General features: G+C 42.1%; 1 protein-coding gene across 3 annotated transcripts in view; it reads left to right on the forward strand.

Moving 5' to 3' along the window:
• The window catches only part of NOX4 (NADPH oxidase 4), a 135,914-nt gene that overhangs the window by 49,812 nt on the left and 65,341 nt on the right, over positions 1–20,761 (forward strand). For all 3 annotated transcript variants that reach the window (XM_054015679.1, XM_054015680.1, XM_054015681.1), the window contains one exon: positions 10,092–10,152. In XM_054015679.1, coding sequence (XP_053871654.1) covers positions 10,092–10,152 — 61 coding nt within the window. The remainder of the gene's footprint in view (positions 1–10,091; positions 10,153–20,761) is intronic.

Below are 20,761 nucleotides of genomic sequence, written 5' to 3' on the forward strand. Positions count from 1 at the left end.
GCCTCTTCTCTTTCTGTGAATAACATGGTGATGCTAGCCTGTTTACTTTTTGTGAGTAGCATTTTTGTGTGGAGTGCCTTTGGACTCCAGATTACCCAGCTCCAAAGTGCTGGCCAGGGTCTCATTAGTGATTGCAAATGGTTTACAGCCCCCACTACTGAGCCTGGTTATGACTGGGCCTGACTTTTCAGATGAATATGTCTTATGGTGGAGTGTCCTTCAATGAGTCTATTTGCACGTATACTAAATGCATAGATTCCATGGCTAGGTCTTGACTCAAGCGATTGAGCTGTCTTTGTGTATGTCTATACTGCAGTAGATGTATCTGAGATAGCTTTGATCTAGCTGACTTGAATAACAGTGGGGATGAGGGGTTGGTGGCAAAGGAGGGTGCTCCGGGCTGGGACTGAGGGTTTGGGACCCAGCCCCACCCCAGAGCCCGCACCCCCAGGGGAGCCCTCCCCCCTGCACCCTAACCCCTTGCCCCAGCCCAGAGCTCCCTCCTGCACCCTGAACTCCTCATTTCTAGCCATTCTGGCACCACCCCAGAGCCCGCACCTTCAGCCAGAACCCTCACCCCCTCCCGTACCCTAACCCCCAATTTCATGAGCCATACAATTTCCATACCCAGATGTGGCTCTCAGACCAAAAAGTTTGCTCACTCCTGCCATAGACAATTGTTGAAATGTAATGTTTTCATTTAGTATTATAGTATGCTATCTATCCCTGTCTCTAGAGTGTTTGATCACAAATTCCGCAAATGAAAAAAAAAAGGTTGAAAATCACTGTATTAATGTGAAGCAAATCACTGTGGTAGTATTTGCAGTTAAAAACCTTTAGACCTTGCCTTTTTAGAATTGCAGTTTCTGTCTGAGCAGAAAAAATGAGGGACCCATTTAAAGTTGAGTTCTTTATTCATGTACAATGTTGGATAAATCCAATCCATGGCTTGCTGCATGTACCAGGGTTTCCTTTGTATTATGTAGACTTGCTTCCATGGGTAATAAGGCATGTTTTTATATAGAGATATTCAAAATGTCAGCACATGTATAAAGGAACGAGCAGAGGTAGTTGCCAAACCTTGTTTGATTAGACATACTCAAAATATAAAATTCTATAAAGGAGTGATAGTTAATGAAGCTGAGATAGAGAATTACCTGAGATAGGTTTACTTGTGTACATGAAAAAATTTAATATCGCTTCTAGGTGTCTCCAGGCTATTGTTTATTTATGTATTTTCCATCCTCATGAGCTTCTCCTCTGCACTCTGATCTTCCCTTATTTTTTTTTTTTACTTCCCACTTTGACTCAGAAATATGTATAGTTCAGTCGACCTAAGGCCTTAAAAAGCCTGACAAATTTAACTTAGGCATGTGTGGGTTGAGGACTAGTGCTCTGAAGCTTTCGAGTCCGTGCCTGACACCTTGTTACAGCAATCTGAACAAATGAAAATGTGAACGTTATTTAAACAAATTTAAACAAGAACGTGGAAGCAAATGCTTCCTTTTGCTTTAGTGAGTTAGGTTTTTATTTTACAAAGCCGTGGATTGCATTATTGTATTATTGGAGGCCTGATCCAACATTCTTTGACGTTAATGGGAAATCTGCCATTGACTTCAGTGGAATTTTAACAGCCCCCCAGTGAAGTTTGATTCTCAGTGTCTTTCAAGCAAGTAATATAGTATTATGCAAAGAACAAAACTGGGAAATGTTGGAGATGCCTATATACTGTACGGTAAACTCAAGAAACAAATGATGTACAACAGGAAAAGCCCAAGGGCCGGATTCTGAGATACCTAAAATTTTTAAGTTATTGGAAGTTTTCCCTTGTAAAAACTAGGTAAGGACCTCAGGAAGTGGCCTAATGCTAGCAGATTAATACAAGAAAGAAACAAATCTAAAAGTGATAGGATTTTAATGAGCTTTATTAATCCTTTTGCATATGGTAAACTTGGCTTTATGAGATGATCTACAGAACACTCAGGGAGATGCAGATATTGCTGGCAAACTAATGCAAGTCCCAAGGGCTTGTCTGCTTTTCATACAAATAGAAAATCTAACAGCTGTGTGGAAAATAATTTAAGTGCAATAAAAATAGTGTAGATTAACCTTTCTCTTGCTCATTGTGTGCTGCCTTACATCCATTTGCTTTTAGATTTTTGTTTTACGCATCCAGTTTATCTAAACAAAAAAAACTTTACACACGTAGACTTATACTTTATATGCTTACAAATATCCACCTATAACAGCTACAAGAACTGAGATCTTTTAGGGTTTGCTACATAGTCATTGGTACTGTACATAGTCCTGTACAACAAATTATAATGTCTGCAGACACTTCTCAGTTAAATTAAGTCACTCATAAGGCCAAGTTCCCAATATGGAGAGAGTTTAAACAAAGCCAAATTTGCAAAGTAGCCCACAATAGAAATAAATGGAGTCACCTTGAAGACTCTTCCCATACAGCTCATTTTTTCGGACATAAACATCTTAAAAAAACCCCAACAACCTTACAAGCACCTTTTTCTGACATCTGTCTTTTAAACTGTGTGATTCATTAGTTAAAACTGGGGTAGTCTGATTTAATATGGTTCACTTTCCATGAGTCAAACCTAAGACTAGCTGTTCTGTATTGGCTGTATTCTTTATATAGCATGCCTGTATTTGTCATCATTCTTCCTCATTGTTTTATAATCTCAGGATAAATTGTTTTGGGAATATTTAGATCAGTTTTCTGTGAAAACCAGACAAACTATGGCTCACTGAACTTTTGAAGCCCAAATTCTTTTTGCAGCTGATTGGCAATGTTGAAAATCCACCCACACCTCCCCCACGAGGGAAAGAAAATCTAGCTCAGTTGGGTTTAGTTCCGTCATTTTCTCATATACATTAACTCTTAAGTGTCTTTCTGTCTGAGTTGCATAACTGATCTGACCGTTTCCAGGTCACAAATTTGGACAATACAGGAAAGGTTTGCAACAGAGCAGTTTTATCCTTGGAGGCAATTACCATGACAATGAACCAGCTACAGGAGTGCATGGTGTTTACAGTGCCTGCCAGGATGTCTCCAAATTCCAGTTCAGAATCATATTGCGACTCTTTCCAAAGTGAAATAGCCTCTTAGAAGGAATTTCTCTCTGCTTGTTCATTTGTGTTAATCCAGCTCTGCCGTGACCTTTCTTTTAGCTGTTGAAATGGGGACAGGGCTCCTTTTCATTCCTCTGCCAGCCAAAGCACACATCATAGCTGTCGTTGCCAATAAACGACTAGTCCTGTTCCCACTTCTGCCTGTGCAGAGGGCCCCTGGGCAGTAGATTCCGAGCAGTTCCATTTCATGAGGGGCGCAGAATGCAGGGGGGGCTCTCCATTGGAGGCACATGCCTTGCATTGGTGCCAGCTCAGCAAGGGATTCTTGCACAGCCATCAAGGGTGGGTGGTTTGGAGAGGTCTGAGATCCAGATTGTCTGGCTCCTCACTTTTGCTGGAAGTACTTGGGTTATGGAAACCACTCTGTGCCTTAGGCTGATGTTGATTCTATGTAGTGTGCCACAGTCGAAAGAGGATTCTTTCCCTCTTCCCGCCGTTGCTATCCCCAGTGACAAGTTGAATTACTTGAGGTAATCCAGGAAAAAGATTTCTCTCAAACTGGAGGTTTTGTTTGGCTTAGTGAGTAAGGTTCTGGACTGGAACTTAGGAGGCTGGTGCTCTAGTCCAGGCTCTGCTACTGTTCTGTCATGTGACCTCTGATACCTCTGAGCCTCTGTTTCCTCTGTGACGATGATGAACTTTCTACAGTGCTGCCTGGTGCATCCATGAGCCAGTGACTCCTCCACAGTAATAGTATATCCAGAAACATATGCCAAAGGCTACCAAATCCATAGTGAACCACCACAGAGGGTAAATTTGTAGGCAAGGGCCATCTACTGAACATGCCCCTGGTTGTAGGGAGAGTTCTAGGCTGGGAATGGGTGCCAGAGGTGTCCCTGATGACACTAAATACTGTAGGTTATATAATTTACAAGACCTATCTGTTTTCATTTCCTGTCTCTTGTGCTCTCACACATATGAGATCAGATTCTCCATTGCTCTGCACCTTGTGTAGTCACTTACGTTGGTGTAAAGTGGGTGTAAACTGTTACCACTCTGATTTAGTAGCATTTTACACTTTCTTTGCACTAGAGAATCTGGTCCAGAATTTTTTGATGCTGCTAAATAAAATCAAGTATATTTCTAGTATGTATTAGTACTAGTAATAAATTAAACTTGGATTAGTTAAATTAAGAATATTATCCATATTCTTTCTGTTGCTGATTGAAATAAACGACATCTACAGATGAGTGCTAATCCATATGCTGGTTTATGAAGACAGAGTCTTCCAGGGATTGTCACAAATCCACATGATGTCCCCTGAGTGCTAGATTTTGCATTTGTATCATGGAGTTAGCTGAACGTCACATAGAGGCAGATGACTCCCTGTTAAACATGCGTCTGTGAAGGCTCAGAAACAGTAGTTTTTTTCCCAGCAAAGGATGCAGAATAAATTATATTCCATAAATTTGATCCAGTTATAGGATGTTAAATCCAGTGTTACAAATGGCAGAATGCAAAACAAACCAAACAAACAAATAAACAAACAAAAAGGGTGTGTGTGGGAGGGCACATTCTACATCTCACTCATCATTAAACCTCTTAGCAGGAAATCTACCATTTCAAATACAGAAGACTTTTATCTCTGAGGGCACAGGGCCATGTTCTCAGGTGATGTAAATCAGTACAGATCCATCAAAGTCAATAGAACTGTTCCAATTGACACCTATTGAGGTTCTGTCCTATAGTCTCTGGAGGATGGCTGAATGCCTACAGATGAACATTTTAGCAAAAATTGCTGGAAGATCTTATAACATGTCAAATATTCCATTTTTTTGAGATATGCATGTTTGGTTTGAGGACGGAATAAGATGAGCATAGCTTCATGTAATCACAGACAGTTTATTTGCAACAATAAATTTGCATAATTTCTCGCATTTTAATCAGGTTGGTACATCAAATAAGGTTCATTCACAGCTCTCTTGTACAGAAATATTCCATTTAACATTGTCCAAGGTCTTCTTTCGCTATAAAAGTCCTAGAATGTAGTTAGGAAATAACTCTACCTTCTCAATTTGGTAATCTAGTGAATACGTCTTTTTAGAAAGACTAAAATACTGTTCTTAAAACAACTTCTATGTCCTAGGAGTGGATAATCCTAACAAGTTTTGTAATAGCTAAATTATCTTCTAGGGATCTTGGAGAAGAAGTTTTATTGTCTTTGACTAGAGCTGCAAAAAGCACATCATGCATTCCTGAAGTCACTCAGACACTTGTACACCTCTACCCCAATATAACGCGACCCGATATAACACGAATTCTGATATAACGTGGTAAAGCAGTGCTCCGGGAGGCCGGGGAGGTGCACTCCAGCGGATCAAAACAAGTTCGATATAACGTGGTTTCACCTATAACACGGTAAGCTTTTTTGGCTCCCGAGGACAGCGTTATATCGAGGTAGAGGTGTAGTTTGCTAAAGGTCATACACATACTTTTTAGGGTCCCAATTCACGAAAGCACATAAACTTGTGCTTAACTTTAAGAATATTCTTAAGTCCCTTTGATTTCAGTGCAACTTAATCACATGTCAATTTAAGCATATGCTTAAATATTGTCCTGAATATACTTGTTTTCCTCAATCAGGGATTAGAGGTATTCTATTTTGGAGACCAGAGATGCCAAAGAGTTTAGGTTTAAATTTCAGATTTTTAGGCATGTGTGCATTTACTGTAATTGTGTGCAGAGACCTGTCAATGGCATGTGTTATTTAGACATGCCAAGGCTTGCATATTTTCATGCCCACAATTCTGAATGACAAGATGGCTGTGGCTGGCTCGGGTCAGCTGACTTGGGCTTGGTGCTAGAAATTGCTATGTAGATGTTTGGTCTCCAGCCCGAGGCCGAATGTCTACACAGTAATTTTTCAGGCTGGGAACCTGAGCCTTGGGTGAGCCGCGAGTTTTTTTTTTTTTATCCCTGTCTAGACATACTCTCAGAGGTCAGATATGGGGAGATTGTTTTATAAAAAGCCTTTTCCCATGGATGATGTGGTGTTTTTGTCGTTTATCGTTTTTGTGTCTGAGTTCATTTGAGAGCACAGTGATTGTCTGGTTTCACCCACATAGTTGTTATTGGGGCATTTTGTGTCCTGGATGAGGTACACCACATGCTGTGATAGCCATGTGTAGGACCCATTGATCTTGAAAGGTGGGTTGTTGTGGAGGGGTGTTGATTATTGTAGCAGTGGAGAGATGTCGGCAGGTTTTGCATCTGTTGTTCTGGCAGAGTCTAGTGCTGCTTTGAGTTGGTGGGTCCTGGTCTGTGCGGAGCTTGCTTCTGATGATGAACATCAGTCTCTAATGTCCATCCAAACACTCGTTTGTCTGGCAGTCTGGGAAATGCCAGGGTTCTCAAGTTTAGCTGATCTCAGAGGAACAGAACATGTGAATCTACTATTTATGTAATAAAAATATGACTAGGGCTTTAAAAACTAGGCTCTATAGAGCCTACATGATGGCTTTGTTTCCTCTATGAAGATTTAATAGCGCAATAAGGTTTTCTAGAGCCCTCCAAGGGACCCTTAGGCCTGTGGTGTCAGCATATACTTCCTAAAATGTGAGAAGAAATAAATCCTGATGTTACGGGGTTATTGTTCAGAGTACTGCAAAAGGGAATTATTCACATAAGTCATGTAAAGGACAATGGGCTTGAACTTGCACCCACCTGAGTTGAGGGGAGTTTTGCCATTTACACTGGATGGGGGGAGGTTTTAACAGGAGAGGAAGGATAGTCTTTTTTTCACATTGGACATTAACAGTGACTGGGCAGGGTTGGGATGGGGGGGTTGCTTCTTGTCTCAGTTAAAAGTGAAAATTAATCTTTCTTAATTTTAAATTTTTTAAATCTGGTTTGGCACTTCTGCATTTCTCTATAAAACCATGCTTTGAGATGGTCGGGCTGCAGGAGGGCAACTGGCACCTCCTGCGGGCCCTGGGTGTGAGATTCGGGGGCAGCCAGGCGGTGGGGTGGTACCTCCAGTGGGCGCCGGGCACAAACTTGTCTTGTAGAAAAGGTGCTGAACTGGAATTCCAAACATCTGGATTGAACAAATCATTCCATCTTCCTGGGTAGAGAAATTTATCCACCGAGCAGAGATCCAGCACAAAACCCACCTGAAGACTTAAGCTCTGCATCTGGGTTGTACTGGAGACCTGCTGGCAAACAGCTGGGCCAGGGTGCTGCATGCTCCATGTGAGCTTCAGAAAAGCTGCAATAGGAGCCGGCTAGTTGAGGAGCGGCAAACTTTACCTTTGCATGGATAAATCGGGCCTGTAGCCGGGTGCTGGTGCAGAGGCACCCAATTAGCCCCTGCTCAGCCAGCCCCAATCAGGGGAAATAGGTTGGGGCTGGGGAGAAGTCTGGTGCCTGGCCTTTAGAACTGGCTGCACCTGTGGGCTGGAGGGTTCAAGGACTATAAAGGTTGGCTGGCTGGCAGTCAGAAGGAAGGGGGGGAGGATGGCCATGGCCAGGGCCAGGGCCAGGGCCAGGGGAAGGGGAAGGTCAGTCTCTGGGTGGAAGTGGAGATTGTAAGGCCTGCAAACTGTATATAGTATATCACTGGTGGTGGGAGAAGTCTGTAAATAAAGCCATGGGTGCTGCAGAAGGAGAAGCCTCTCTGTGCGTTATTGGGGCAGCCAGTGGGCCCCAGGAAGAAGGATGGGCAGGGGACCTGTTACAGGGCCCATTATTCTGTGCTAGTGATTGCAGTCCATAGGCTGTCTGACCAGTATTGGCCAGCCAAACATGCCCATCAGTGGCAAGTGGGTGAGTGTCAGAAGACAGGATACTGGGCTAGACGGAACTTTGGTCTGACCCAGTATGGCCGTTCTTATCTTCTTATGACATTAGGAGCCTAAATATCTCAATCTCTGTGCCTTTGTGCTCCATCTATAAAATGGGGTAATAGCACTGTCGTACCTCTAACTGGCCCTGCGCATGGAACTGGAAGCATTTCTGAGCATGCTACCATGGCAGTCCTGGACTTTAATCTCTTACCTAGCAGCCTAAATTTGGCTCCAGGACCTGTCTCCTATCCTTCCCTTTGTCATTGGTATCTACATATACCACAACCACCGGCTCCTCCCCAGCACTACACATAAGCCTATCTAGATGTCTCAAGAGATCCACAACCTTCGCACCAGGCAGGCAAGTCACCATGCGGTTCTCCCGGTCATCACATACCCAGCTATCTATGTTTCTAATGATCGAATGGCGCATTACTAATACCTGTCTCTTCCTAATAGTTGGAGTTTCCTCCCCTGGAGAGAGATCCTCAGTGCGAGAGGATACCATAACATCATCTGGAAGGAGGGGCCCAACTATGGGATCGTTTCCCTCTGCTCCAGTTTGATGTTCTCCTTCCCTGAGACTTACATCCTCCTCAACAGTACAGAGGTTGTTAGACTGGGGGTGGGACCATTCTACTGTGCCCCAGAAAGTCTCATCTATGTACCTCTCGGTCTCCCTTAGCTCCTCCTGTTCCGCCACTCTGGTCTCCAAAGCCCGTACACGGTCTCTGAGGGTCAGAAGCGAATGCACACATATGCCACCCACCCAAAGGGCAGATAATCATACATGCTGCATTGGGTGCAATACACTGGAAAACCCCCACTCTGTTGCTGGACTTCAGCAACTGATTTCAGAGTCATACTGTAAATGTGTGGTGGAACAGGGACTTGGACACAGGTCTCCCAAGACCTATGCCAGTACTCTAACTCCTGGATAATCCTTCCTCTCTAGAAAAGTTGTGACTTTGCCAAGTCCATACAGTCAGTCAGTGTCAGGTTTAGGGGAAGGCTTCAGGAGTTCCTGGGTTCCAACCCTCCCCTCAGATCCACACATATCTCTAAAGCTTAGAAAAATAAGGTAAGGAAGAGTCCCTTATCCTTTGCTTTCTCTGTTGGCTCTTGTTTGTGTGAAAGTTAGTATATTTGGATCTATCATTAATCGCTAAAAAAGAATGTGTTAGGGTGTAGTAGTAATGCTGTAGCTTCAAAGGAAACTGATAGCCTTGCTGTTAAGTAGGGAAAAGAATATTCTTTTCTAAAGGGATAGCTGCTTATTTCTTCTTTGTGTTTAAAATCATCATAGTCCTGCAAGTCATCCTGTTGATGAGACTCTTTCTAGCTAGCAAGGAGTTACAGATTTGAAGGGCCAGATCCTCAGTCCTGCTTCATCCCTTTTGTGCTGCTTTGGCAGTTCAAAGAGACTGTGCGGGTAGCTTAAATAGCTTGGTGTGGGGGGACTCTTCAGGTGGCATCTGTCCAGTGTAAGCAGCTGTGCGGCCTCCAGAGTAGGGGCATGGCTGAAGTAGAGTATTGCCTACTCTTTTGATTTTATCGTGTGTCCCATGATATCTGGTGTTTTTCTTAAAGTCTGACCTCCTGGAGTCATTTGAATACAAGAGAATCTCAGCTTTCATTAAAAAAAAAGTAAATGTTTATCCCCCATTGTTGTGAGGATAAGCTTGAAAATGTGAACCCTAAAGGTTGAAAAGCCAGAAGGGAACTAAAAAGAACTCCCAATGTGTGATTTGGAGGCCTGGCTAGTGGTTTTTGAATGCTTGGGGTTGGCAATACTGAGCATTGCTGCACTCCTGCGATCCTCCGTTACCATAACTGTCCCTTGTGAGCCACTGTAGCTGGGCACAACTTAGAGGAGTAGCTATTCAAAATCAAATCCAAGTTGGATACATCCCAGCCCTGTTCCATGATCACAATGAGAGAGAAGAATGTTTGGAACCTGAATTAGTCTGTTCTAGGCCTTCTGCATTTTACTGAAGTTGCAATTGCTTTATAATAAAAGGACAACTCCTCATCTGGTGTAAATCACTGGAGCTACTCTCATTTACACCAGCTAAGGATCTGGTCTCAAAATTGTGCTTAAATCTCAGTTTATTTAATTATTTTTCAGAAATGTTCGTTAACTTATTTCATTTTTTTCAGTGTCCGACAGATACCAAAGCAACATTTGGGGTCCATCTTAAAATAGTGGGAGACTGGACAGGTATGTAGAAACAAACTTTCCTTTTTAGGCACAAATACCTTCACTTGAAATTTTATCTCCTGAAGGCTTGAATACAATGATCACACTTTGATTATGAAGATTTTTCACTAGAAGTTATTCATATTTATTTGTCAAAAGTTGCCTTTATTGCTTTATCAATGCCACCGCTGACTTTTTCAGATGTGTATTTCTTTAGATAACACATTTTTTTAGTACTAACAGATATTCTGATTGTCAGCTAATTATTAGTAATGTGCTTCAGTCTCTATGCTTTTTACAATAGCCTGCTGCCTCTGTGCCAAGTGTAATGGTGCCTGCAGAAATGCTGAAATGTGCACTCCCTTGATAAGGGGATTTTAATACCAGCAGTTCGGTTGACTGCCGGGTTAATTAACACCTATGGCACACTGAGATTACAGGTTGCTTTCATGTTCTCCTCTGCTCTTCCGCTGCTCTGTCAATATTCTCCAGACCGCAGGTGTCAACCTGGTTTCCATGCAGAGGAGAATTCTAATTTGCTGCTCGACGTGACAGCTGTTTACTTAGGTGACAGTTGTCATTGGTGTCTGATGGGTGATTTTTTCCAGCTTTGCATTTTCTGTCTTAAGAGGAAGCCGGCTCATTTGTTTTTTGTAGAGGAATGTCTTCTATATTCACTTACTCTGGTTCATCAATGTGGGGTGGGCTTGGTACCCACCACTTCTCCCCAGGACCAGAGAGCCGCTTAAAGAAAAAACAAAGTGGGGAGGTGTTAACTAACTGATCTTTCTTGAGGGGTTGGGAACTTCAGCAGGTGCGACTGGCTGCCTGATTTTAGTAGACGTGGTTTTGTATGTTATACTCCTTTCCCTCTGCTTAGTGTTTGTGTTATCAGTTTAGATGGTAAGCTTTCTGGGGCAGAGACTCTGTTCTGCTCTGTCTGGACAGTGACTAGCACTGTGGGACCCCATTCTCAGTTGGTCCTTAGGCTCTACCATAATAAACCTGGTTAATAAATAAGAATAAGAATAATAGACAGTTGTACTTTCCTTCAGGTCTGTCTCCTCAGCTTGAATTCCTGTTATTTACAGCTCTCTTCCTGTATCTGATCATTAGATTTCAAATAATTTACACCTGATATCATTGAGGGCTCACGCTGTATTGCAGAGAGGTCAATTAAACGCGTACATAAGAACATAAGCGTAAATTAAAGGGGTGCGATGGTGCAGATATATGGTGAATCAGAGACGCGCTGGTTAGTTCAGAGCAATTTCCCATGTCCCTGGCTGCTGCTCCTGCTACCTGCACCTGTGAGATGCCGTGAAGAAGTGGTAACCTGGGTTGCTTCTGGCTCTAACGTCTTGAAGGAGCAGCTATAACATGCTGTTATAGGCATACCTATGATAGATTTTTTTTTTGGCTAAGTCACTCATGTGGGTTTTGTGCTTTTCTAAAAATTGAACGGAAAACCATGTGGCCTGAGTATTTGGGGGCAGGGAGGCAACTGCACGTGGGTAGGAGATGTGTGTAGCGCTGAAGTCAGAACAGGTTTGAAGGAGTGATTACCACATCCCTGATCAGGCGATGACAGAAGGATAATTGAGCTGGCAACTCCTTGTGGGAGGTTTCTGTTGCTGGAACATCATTTCTTGCCTAGGTTCCAGCAGATATAAATTTAGCATCCCAGTAGATGTAGGAAGTAGCTTCTGAATGAATAATTATGACTTCAGAAGTACATTTTCAGGCCAGGAGCAGATATTTAATAGATCTTAAGGCAATATAATTGCTCACTCCTAAGAATTAGTGATTTAATACAATGGAACATGGGATGCATTTGAACAGCGGGGGGAAAATGTAGTTTTGAGACTCATTTAAAGGGCATAGCCTGTGGGCCAAATTTTCAGCCAATGTGTATCAGAGTAGTTCCATTAAAGTCAGTGGAGCCAGGCCAGTTTACACCAGCTGAGGATCTGGCACGTTAATTAATACCTTTTCAGAAAGGCTGTGCATGGTCTCCCATTTTGTTGGCAGAACATGCATCCTGAAGATGACTTTTGGGTGCAGATAAGAGTACTTTTCATTTATGGTCATATGGTAATAATACTGGAGATCCCATTGTGCTAAGTTGTGCAAAAACATATTGGGAAACAGACACTGCCCCCAGGGGTTTATGATCTAAATCAGTGGTGCCGAGCCTGATTACACAGGAGGGCCACATAAATCTAAGCACAGCCTTGTGTGGGCCGAACAGATTCAACGTATTTTAATAAGATTTAAAATCACTTGTATTGATTTAAGTTCAGCTTGTTTCGTGTGTATTTAGATAGGTTGTATAAACTAAAATGACGTAAACATGACAACAAAATGCTAATTAATTGGCGTTAGTATATTGTGTTGAAATAGGGCGTGGGCCTTACGAAATGCTCTGGTGGGCCATGTGCAGCCCCCGGGCAATAGGTTGGGAACCCCTGGTCTAAATAGATAGGCCAGACAAAGGGTGGGAGGCAAGGCATAATTATTCCTTGTTTACTGATGGGGATCAGAGGCATAGAGAAACTAAATTACTTGCTCAAGGTGATACAGGGAGCCTGTGGCAGCACCAGAATTGGACCCTGAGTCCCAGTCTAGTGCCTCAACTACAAGACCAATCTTTTCTCCTGTATTTGAATCCATAGCTACCTGATTTGTATACATTTAGGGCAGTGCGGCTTGGTGGAGTGTGTAATTCTGTCCCTGGGAAAGAACAGCCACCTTGTTGGCCTTGTAGAACTGCTCAAGCATCCGTGGCTGTAGGGCTAGACTCTGCAACTCCTAGATGCCACACTCATTGTTCCAGGGCCACAGTTTGGTGTTTAACTGGCAGAGAAAGAAGAGATGTAATCCTGGAAGACATCTGTCTGAAAGGGCTAGATTGGTGCCAAAAGAAATTCCTTGTGTAAGATTTCTTAAAGGAAATCACAATCCATGTAAGATTTTATTTCCTTTTAAATGACTTGATGGGGGCTTCTGATCAGTCTGCTTATGCTTAATGAAATACAATGTACTGGGTATCACCCCAAAACTTTATCAGGTAAGGTCACAAACACAGGTGGGGCTTTGGCACAGGCTTGCCAATAAAGAATGCCCAAGTTCTAATTTATCCTCTGGGATACTCTTTTTGTGACCAGGGGCAAGCAATATAACCTCCTCCCCTTAATTACCCTGTTTGTAAACTGCTTTCCTGGCTCCCATAGATGTTGTGAGGATTAATGAGTTGATATCTATAAAGCATTTGGCAGATGGCAAGTGCCATCTAAGTGGTACATTAGCCCTGGTCTGCTCTTAAAACTTTTACCAGCAGAGCTGTGATGGTTAGGGGTGAATTTTTTTTTTTTTTTTTTGCTGATATAGCTATGGTGGTAAAAGCCCTAGTGTACACATAGTTTTACCAGTATAAAAGTGCTGTGCCAATATAGTTTATTTTGCTTCCCAAACTGGAGTAAAGCACTGTTGGACCCTGTAGCGGGGTGGTTACCCGCTCCAGCCCTGACAGGGTAGAAGCCAGCCCTGGGAGAGGGCCCAGGGCTAAGAGAAAAAGCCCAAGCTGATTGGGGAAGGAGCTACACCTGGGCCACGCCCCAATCAGCGTAGCTGGGCCTTATAAGAAGGCCAGCGCAGCCAGAAGCTGAGCAGAGTCTCTCCTCTAGTTGTGGAGGGAGACTGGCCTGGCCGCTGGGAGTGAAGCAGGGCTGGGGAAGAGCTTGGGGAGCTCCAGTCTGGCAACTCCCCAGGCTGCAGGGCCTGGTTCCAGGCCCATAGAGGCACTGGGTGGTAGAAGAAGGCAGCAGGTCAAACCCCCTTGCCTATGATGAGTGGCTTTTACACTGCAGTCTGCCCCAGTGAGCGGGGGGCTAGATGGTGACTGGCAGTAGCCCAGACTGAGGCGAGGTGGGGGTAGTGGGTGGGGGTTCCCTGGGGAGGGGAGACCCACAAAAACTGTTGGGGTATTGCCAGGGGCCCAGAGAAAACGGGCACCAGAGTCTGGGAGGGACATGGGGGCCAAGCTGTGGCACTCGGGGGGCCTGCAGAGGGCACTCCAGGCTGGAAATTGAGCTAATTCCCTGAGACTCCAGCAGGAGGCGCTGCAGGAGTGACCCACACGCTTAGACCAGTATCTACCAGGAGAGAAGGGGATGTTGCCCTAGGCAATTTGTCATCTGTAAAATGGGGATAATAGCACTTCCTACCTCACAGGCACGTTGGGAGGACAAGTGCATTGAAGATTGGGAGGCGCTCGGGTACAATGGTGATGGGGGCTATAAAAGTACCTAAGATAGCTTTGTCACTTTAATTATGCCAGCATAGTTAAAGTGCAAAACTTTTCAGTGTAGACAAAGCCTTATAGTGTCTCCGATTCAGTAGATAAACATTAGCTGATTAACACCTGTTTGTTCTGCTTCTCTACTTTCTGGCTGGTGACCCTGTTCTCCTCCAGACCCGGGAAGTTTGTTAGCTGAACGTTTACAGAAGTCCTTTAAAATTTTTTTTTGGTTTAATATTTGTTGTCAGCTTTGTCGCCTATTATGCTCCTTTCTCTTGCTGCTCCTTCAAGGACCATTGCTAGTTGTGCTTTAAAGCTGACATTTCAACTAACACCCCCTGAAGGGAATTGAGAGACCATAGGCCATGATGATCTGTCCAGCAATACAACAGCAGCAAAAACAAAACACCACACTGTAGCAAACAATGTGTCTTGCTCATTAACTGTATTTCAGGTCTTTAGACAGAAAGTGATATTGATAGCATTGAAATAGACGTGCTCTTCTGCAGCTCTGCAAGATGTTGTCATGGAAAATAAATATACAGCACACAGAAGAATTAAGGTGAACTGTATATTTTTAATAAATCCAGTAAAAAGACTGCAATATATTACAATGTCTGCGGGGACAAACTAGTTAGGGTTATATTAAAAGCATTAGTTTTGTACTGTGCCTTAACTTTTATTCTGTAATGATATCATTCTGCTGTCAGACTGTTTATCCTGTTAAAGATGTTTGCAAGACGGATCCAATGTTGCTGGGTCACAACACATTGTTACAGGGACAGTATAAATAGCACTGTGTTGGCCTTCAATTGAATTTGGTACTCTTACTATCCTGTACGTTACTACATTGGCCCAGGAAGTGGTAGACATGTGACTTTGGTCTGCTTGGTTTGGAGATGAGGATAAATATTGCAGTGAGGTTCCTCAGCATTAGGTATTGACTCTCCTGGTTTGAATCAGTTATAGTATGTTCTTTATCATTGTTGCCAACTCTTGCCATATTTGGTGTTTTTCTTAAAGCTCCATCTCCTGGAGTCAAGTGGTTTCAAGAAAATCCCAGCTTTCATTTAAACAGGAAAAAAATAAATCTCCGTTCCTCATGGATGTGAGAAAAGTCTGAAAACATGAGCTGAATGCACCCTGAAGGCTTCAAACCCAGAAACCAAATAAACTTTCATGCTTTTTAAGCCAATCTTATGATGTTTCAGAATCTGATTCTTGCTATTTGAGCTGGAAAACTGGCTTAAACAGGCAGCTGGGGATTTCTTGGGATGGGGAGTCCTCATGTAGTGAGACATGGCTGCATGGGCTCTGTGTTAACCCCTCACAGCTCTGAGTATATGAGGTATTCCTGGGGGCAAGTTGTGACGTGCTGTGAGCCATTTCAGCCAGATAAAATGTAGTGGTAAATGTAGGAACTGGAAAGAGAGTGATATTTCATTTTCAGAAACCTAAAGGATACAATTAAAACTGTTGAGATAGCTGACCATGTAATCAATAGTCACCACAACCCTAATTGAGTTTGGTTCAGAATGGAGAGAGAAAGAGAGAGAGGGGATGGGGAATTTGAGTGAAAGAGTTGACAAACTTGCCCCATTATCTTCATAAGTTATTGATTGCGGCTGAGTTTCTTTTAAAATATCCAGTTGCTAGTTAGTAAACAAATAAAGGATAAAAACAGTGATCAACATTCCCTCAAGATCCCTTCTCTTTTGGGTCTATTTCATTTCATGCTAGTATGCTTCAATAATGTTCCTCTTTTGTTATATTAGATTTTGCGAGGAAAAGCAGCAAGAGAGACGATGCCATGTTCAGAGCTGTACAGTCGGTCACGCCAGCAGAATTAAATCTCAGTTTAACGTTCCAGAATCAGCAACAGTGGGACTCTGTTAGGCACACTAAGGCTTTAGGCTTAACTGTCCGATTTTCAGACTAAGAAGTCCCACATTATTGGTGAAGCCTTCTGATCTTGCAGTTCAATAAGGATCTGATTCTGCTACCCTTACCCACAGCCCCACTGAATTTAGTGCTTCCATGCATTAGAGTTGCAGAAATGAGCCATAAAGAGCTTTGATTTTGTTGCTGATTTGATTTGATTTGTATAATTAAATAGAGCTGGGCAAAGAACTGATTTGTTGGTTTGGTGCAGTTCTGAAAAATTGGAAAAAAAAAAAAAATCAGTTGAGGTCAAACCAAAACTGAAATTGTGGGGACTTTTCAGTGAAACAGAGTCTGTTCCAGAGCAGGGATTCAAACCTGGGTCTCCCACATCCCACACAATGCTCAGATCACTTGGCTGAAGGTTATAAAGATGCGTGGGAGGCCCAGCAGCACCTTCTCGTCTGGCTGTTTTGTGAATGGCCGAAACTATTTGTAGCCAATTCACAAATAGTTTCAGGTTGACTGAAGCTGTGTTTTTGGGCAAACAAACTAGTTGTCTGAAAAATTATGCCCAGCTCTAAAACTGAATATTCATAATAAAAACATAAAAATGAGTTAGCTGTGTCATTAGCCAAAGATTGCCATAAGTAATATAAATTTTTTACTCTTTAGAACCATTTATGTTCATTGATTGATTTTATTATTGTAAATAGATTAAAATAAATCATTAAAAGAAAGGAGTCCAGAACAAATTTTGCTTACTGGCTAGACATTGAAAGCCTCAGTGCCCTTTTTACAAAAGGAAAGTTAATGACAACAAGTTTACCTTTGTGAATTTTTTTACTCTTAACTTGGATGATTTTGCTTAAACTGATCTTCGTCTGATTTGGTATAAAACACCCTGTTATTTGAGTCAGCTGTGCGTGGAGTAGTCGGTTTCCTAATTTAAAGGAAACAGTCAAGATTGTTCGGCTTGAAAATTAGCCTATAGCAACAGCCTTCCTACAACGAAGGTCCTATTTTGACAATTCCTGTTATGGCCAAACCTCCATTTTTTACACTTCCCAAACTCTCGGTGACTTCTTTAAAAAAAAAAAATAATAAAGACAAGGACGTAATGTGACCATTAGCAATTATCTTCGAAAAGTCATGGAAGATGGGAGAGATTCCAGAGGACTGGAAAAGGGCAAATATAGTACCAATCTATAAAAGGAGAAATAAGGACAACCCAGGGAATTACAGACCAGTCAGCTTAACTTCAGTTCCCGGAAAATAATGAAGCAAATAATTAAGTAATCAATTTGCAAACACCTAGAAGATACTAAGGTGATAAGTAACAGCATGGATTTGTCAAGAACAAGTCAAGTCAAACCAACCTAACAGCTTTCTTTGACAGGGTAACAAGCCTTGTGGATAGGGGGGAAGTGGTAGATGTGGGATATGTTGACTTTAGTAAGGTTTTTGATACTGTCTTTTATCACCGTTTCATAAACAAACTACAGAAATACAACCTAGATGGAGCTACTATAAGGTGGGTGTATAACTTGTTGGAAAACCGTTCCCAGAGAGAAGCTATAAGTGGTTCACAGTCAAGCTGGAAGGGCATATCGAATGGGGTCCTGCAGGGATCAGTTCTGGGGAGCCTATGATTCTATGACTGAATGATTTAGGTTTTTCTTATGTTTCAATATATTATGTGTAGGAGACGATGAATAATCTTGTAGTTAAGACACTGAACTGCGACTTGAAAGATCTACTGCGAGTTGAATTTTCTGATCTGCTTCATCTTGTCTGACTTGGACACTTTATCTCTCTGTGCCCCTGTTTCACATTTTGTAAATCAGGGACAGTAATATTTCACAGGTGTGTGGTAACTGATTTTTTTTTTAAAATTACTTGTGGCATCCACAATTTGCTGGCCGTTGTCCACATGTGCTCAGATAGTGTCTGCCACAAAGAACTTGTAAGACGATTTAAAACAGTCTAATGATTGTTGGATGGCAGTGCATGCATTGTGTATGTATGGTACATTCATTTGCAAGTATCAAAGAGATCCAGTTTGTCACATAATTGGAATAGGAGTTACTCTTATTATTTGGTTTTCAAAACAATTATGCTGCTTAAACTTTGCAAATATAGTAAGAGAAAGAGGGCCATTAGTAGCATTTTCTACACTTTACTAAAGAAGATCATTAGAATATAAAGGTCCAAGTCCAGGTAATCCTGTGGATTTCTAAGCAAAGGTCCACCTTTTGTACGGTCACCTCTCTCTGTAATCATTACCAATATCCTGTATGCTACATTATGGGTTATTGAAGAAGACAAGGTCTCTGTCCTGGGATTTTCTATGCTAAATTAGACAGATTTTAATATCTCTGGTTCAGAAATGTTCAGTGGTGTTCCATCCTCCATGTGCCAGTTTTCCCTAGAGGGGGCATGGGTGCTTTAAACCATGACTTTATAGTGCCTGGCTGAACTTTCCAGTCCTGTGTGTATCTTTAAGTACCTTAGGTGCTTGTGGATTTCCAGGGAGACATGAAGGTGCCATCTATTGATGTATGACTACGTCTCTAAACATGTCTCTGAACATGCATCCCCCTAGATATGTAAAATTTGAAAAATTAAAAAAAATTGCAATATTAACTACAGTAATAAAGTAGTTATTTATAGCTGCGTAGATTTTAAGACCAGAAATGACTACTGCGATTGTCTACTCAAACCTGCACAACACAGGGCACAGAATTTCACCCAGTGAACACAATCCAGCCCAATAATTGGTGGTTGAACTAGAGTATCCCATTAAAAACGTTGCATCTTATTTATAATTTGAATGGTTGTGACTTCATCTTCCAGCCAACAGATCTTGTTATTCCTTTGCTAGATTAAAGAGCACCGTAAAGTCAGATATCTTCTACATGTCTGTGGGTGCATATAAACTGTGATCAACTCACATTTGAACCTTTTCTTTGATTAAAAAAATAGATTGAGCTCCTTAATTGTCATCATAAATCATGTGTCAAGACATCAGATCATTCTAACTGCTCTTCTCTGCATGCTCTCCAGCTTTTCAACATCTTTTTAAAAAGTACACACTAGAACTAGACTCATTGTTCCAGTAGTGGTATCACCAATGCTATATATAGTAATATCCTGGTCAGTATTCTCCATTCCTACATCCTAGGATTGTGTTAAATTCTTTTTGCCACAGCAGCCTGCTAGGAGCTCCAATTCAACTGGTTACCAGCAAAGACCACTCCTCCTCCCAAATTATAACAACCACCACCGATCAACTGCCATGGCTGCTAAAATAAAAAACTATAAACACCCCAAGCCATTAGGGTGCAGGGCCTGGCTCGAGAGATGACATTAGAAGCCTAGAATCAAAAGTGTCATTTTGTGACAACTAGCAATTGTCTGTACATGTCAAGGCAGAAGCACTCAATTCAGGCAAGGTGCCACCAGTGAAGACTTACTTTTGAAGGTTGATGGTTACATATTTTAGATGGTCCTGATTGTATGACAAAGGATTTGGTGGTCTCAAACCATTGTAGAGTGAACAGGTGTTAGGATGACTAAACTTTTCACTAACTGCATTCTCAGCAGAGTTGAAGTATTTGAATAGGCATGAACACTGAATTATCTTCACCCCAGTAGATGTGGTCACTCCAGATCAGCGCTGAGACACCGGCAGGGCTGTGTGGAGATAGAGGCATTTCCCTGTTGCTGTCCATGCTGTACACATTCTATGATTAATAATAATAAAAAAGGCTTGAGTCTTTGTGGCTGTCAGTCCAGCAACTTCTGCGAGCACCAAATTCACCAGAATGTTGCATCAACTTTTGGAATTTCAGATGAGCAAAATGAGGGACACAGTTCTGGTTGAATTTCTAGTACATGAGCAAAAAATAATGGTTGTAATATGATGAACATGGCACCCCTTAATGAGACAGGTGGTGATTAACTATTAACTAATATTTAGCAGGTGATTAATAGTACAAGAAAATACAACCATGTGAGAGATTTCAACAGAATGGCAAGTGCTTATCAAAAATGTGAATGATGTTGCAGCCTTGTGTGCTATGCATGGCAATGAAAGGCATGAGGGTCATGTAAGCAGAGGAGGGTGTGCTGTGACAGTAATTAGCAAGGGCTTGGCACAACCACCATGAAATGCAACATCTGACAAGCCATTGTTCACCATGCTTTTCATTTCACTGACATTACATATACTCCAGCTTCCTGCAGCTCTTCCTGCTTTCGTTTTGAACCCCACTTCTTGGTAACAGTGAGGTAAAAAAGAATATCATGTGACCTTTGGCTTATGCGATGTGTGACATTTTTACTAAATTGGTCCAGGATAAACTATACTGAAATCATCTTACATATTGTTTGTTGCAACGCCGGTTATGCAGCAAAAACATCAATATTTACGCTACTGGGGAAATG

The sequence above is a fragment of the Malaclemys terrapin genome, chromosome 1 (genome assembly GCF_027887155.1).
Source record: "Malaclemys terrapin pileata isolate rMalTer1 chromosome 1, rMalTer1.hap1, whole genome shotgun sequence".
NCBI lineage: Eukaryota > Metazoa > Chordata > Testudines > Emydidae > Malaclemys > Malaclemys terrapin.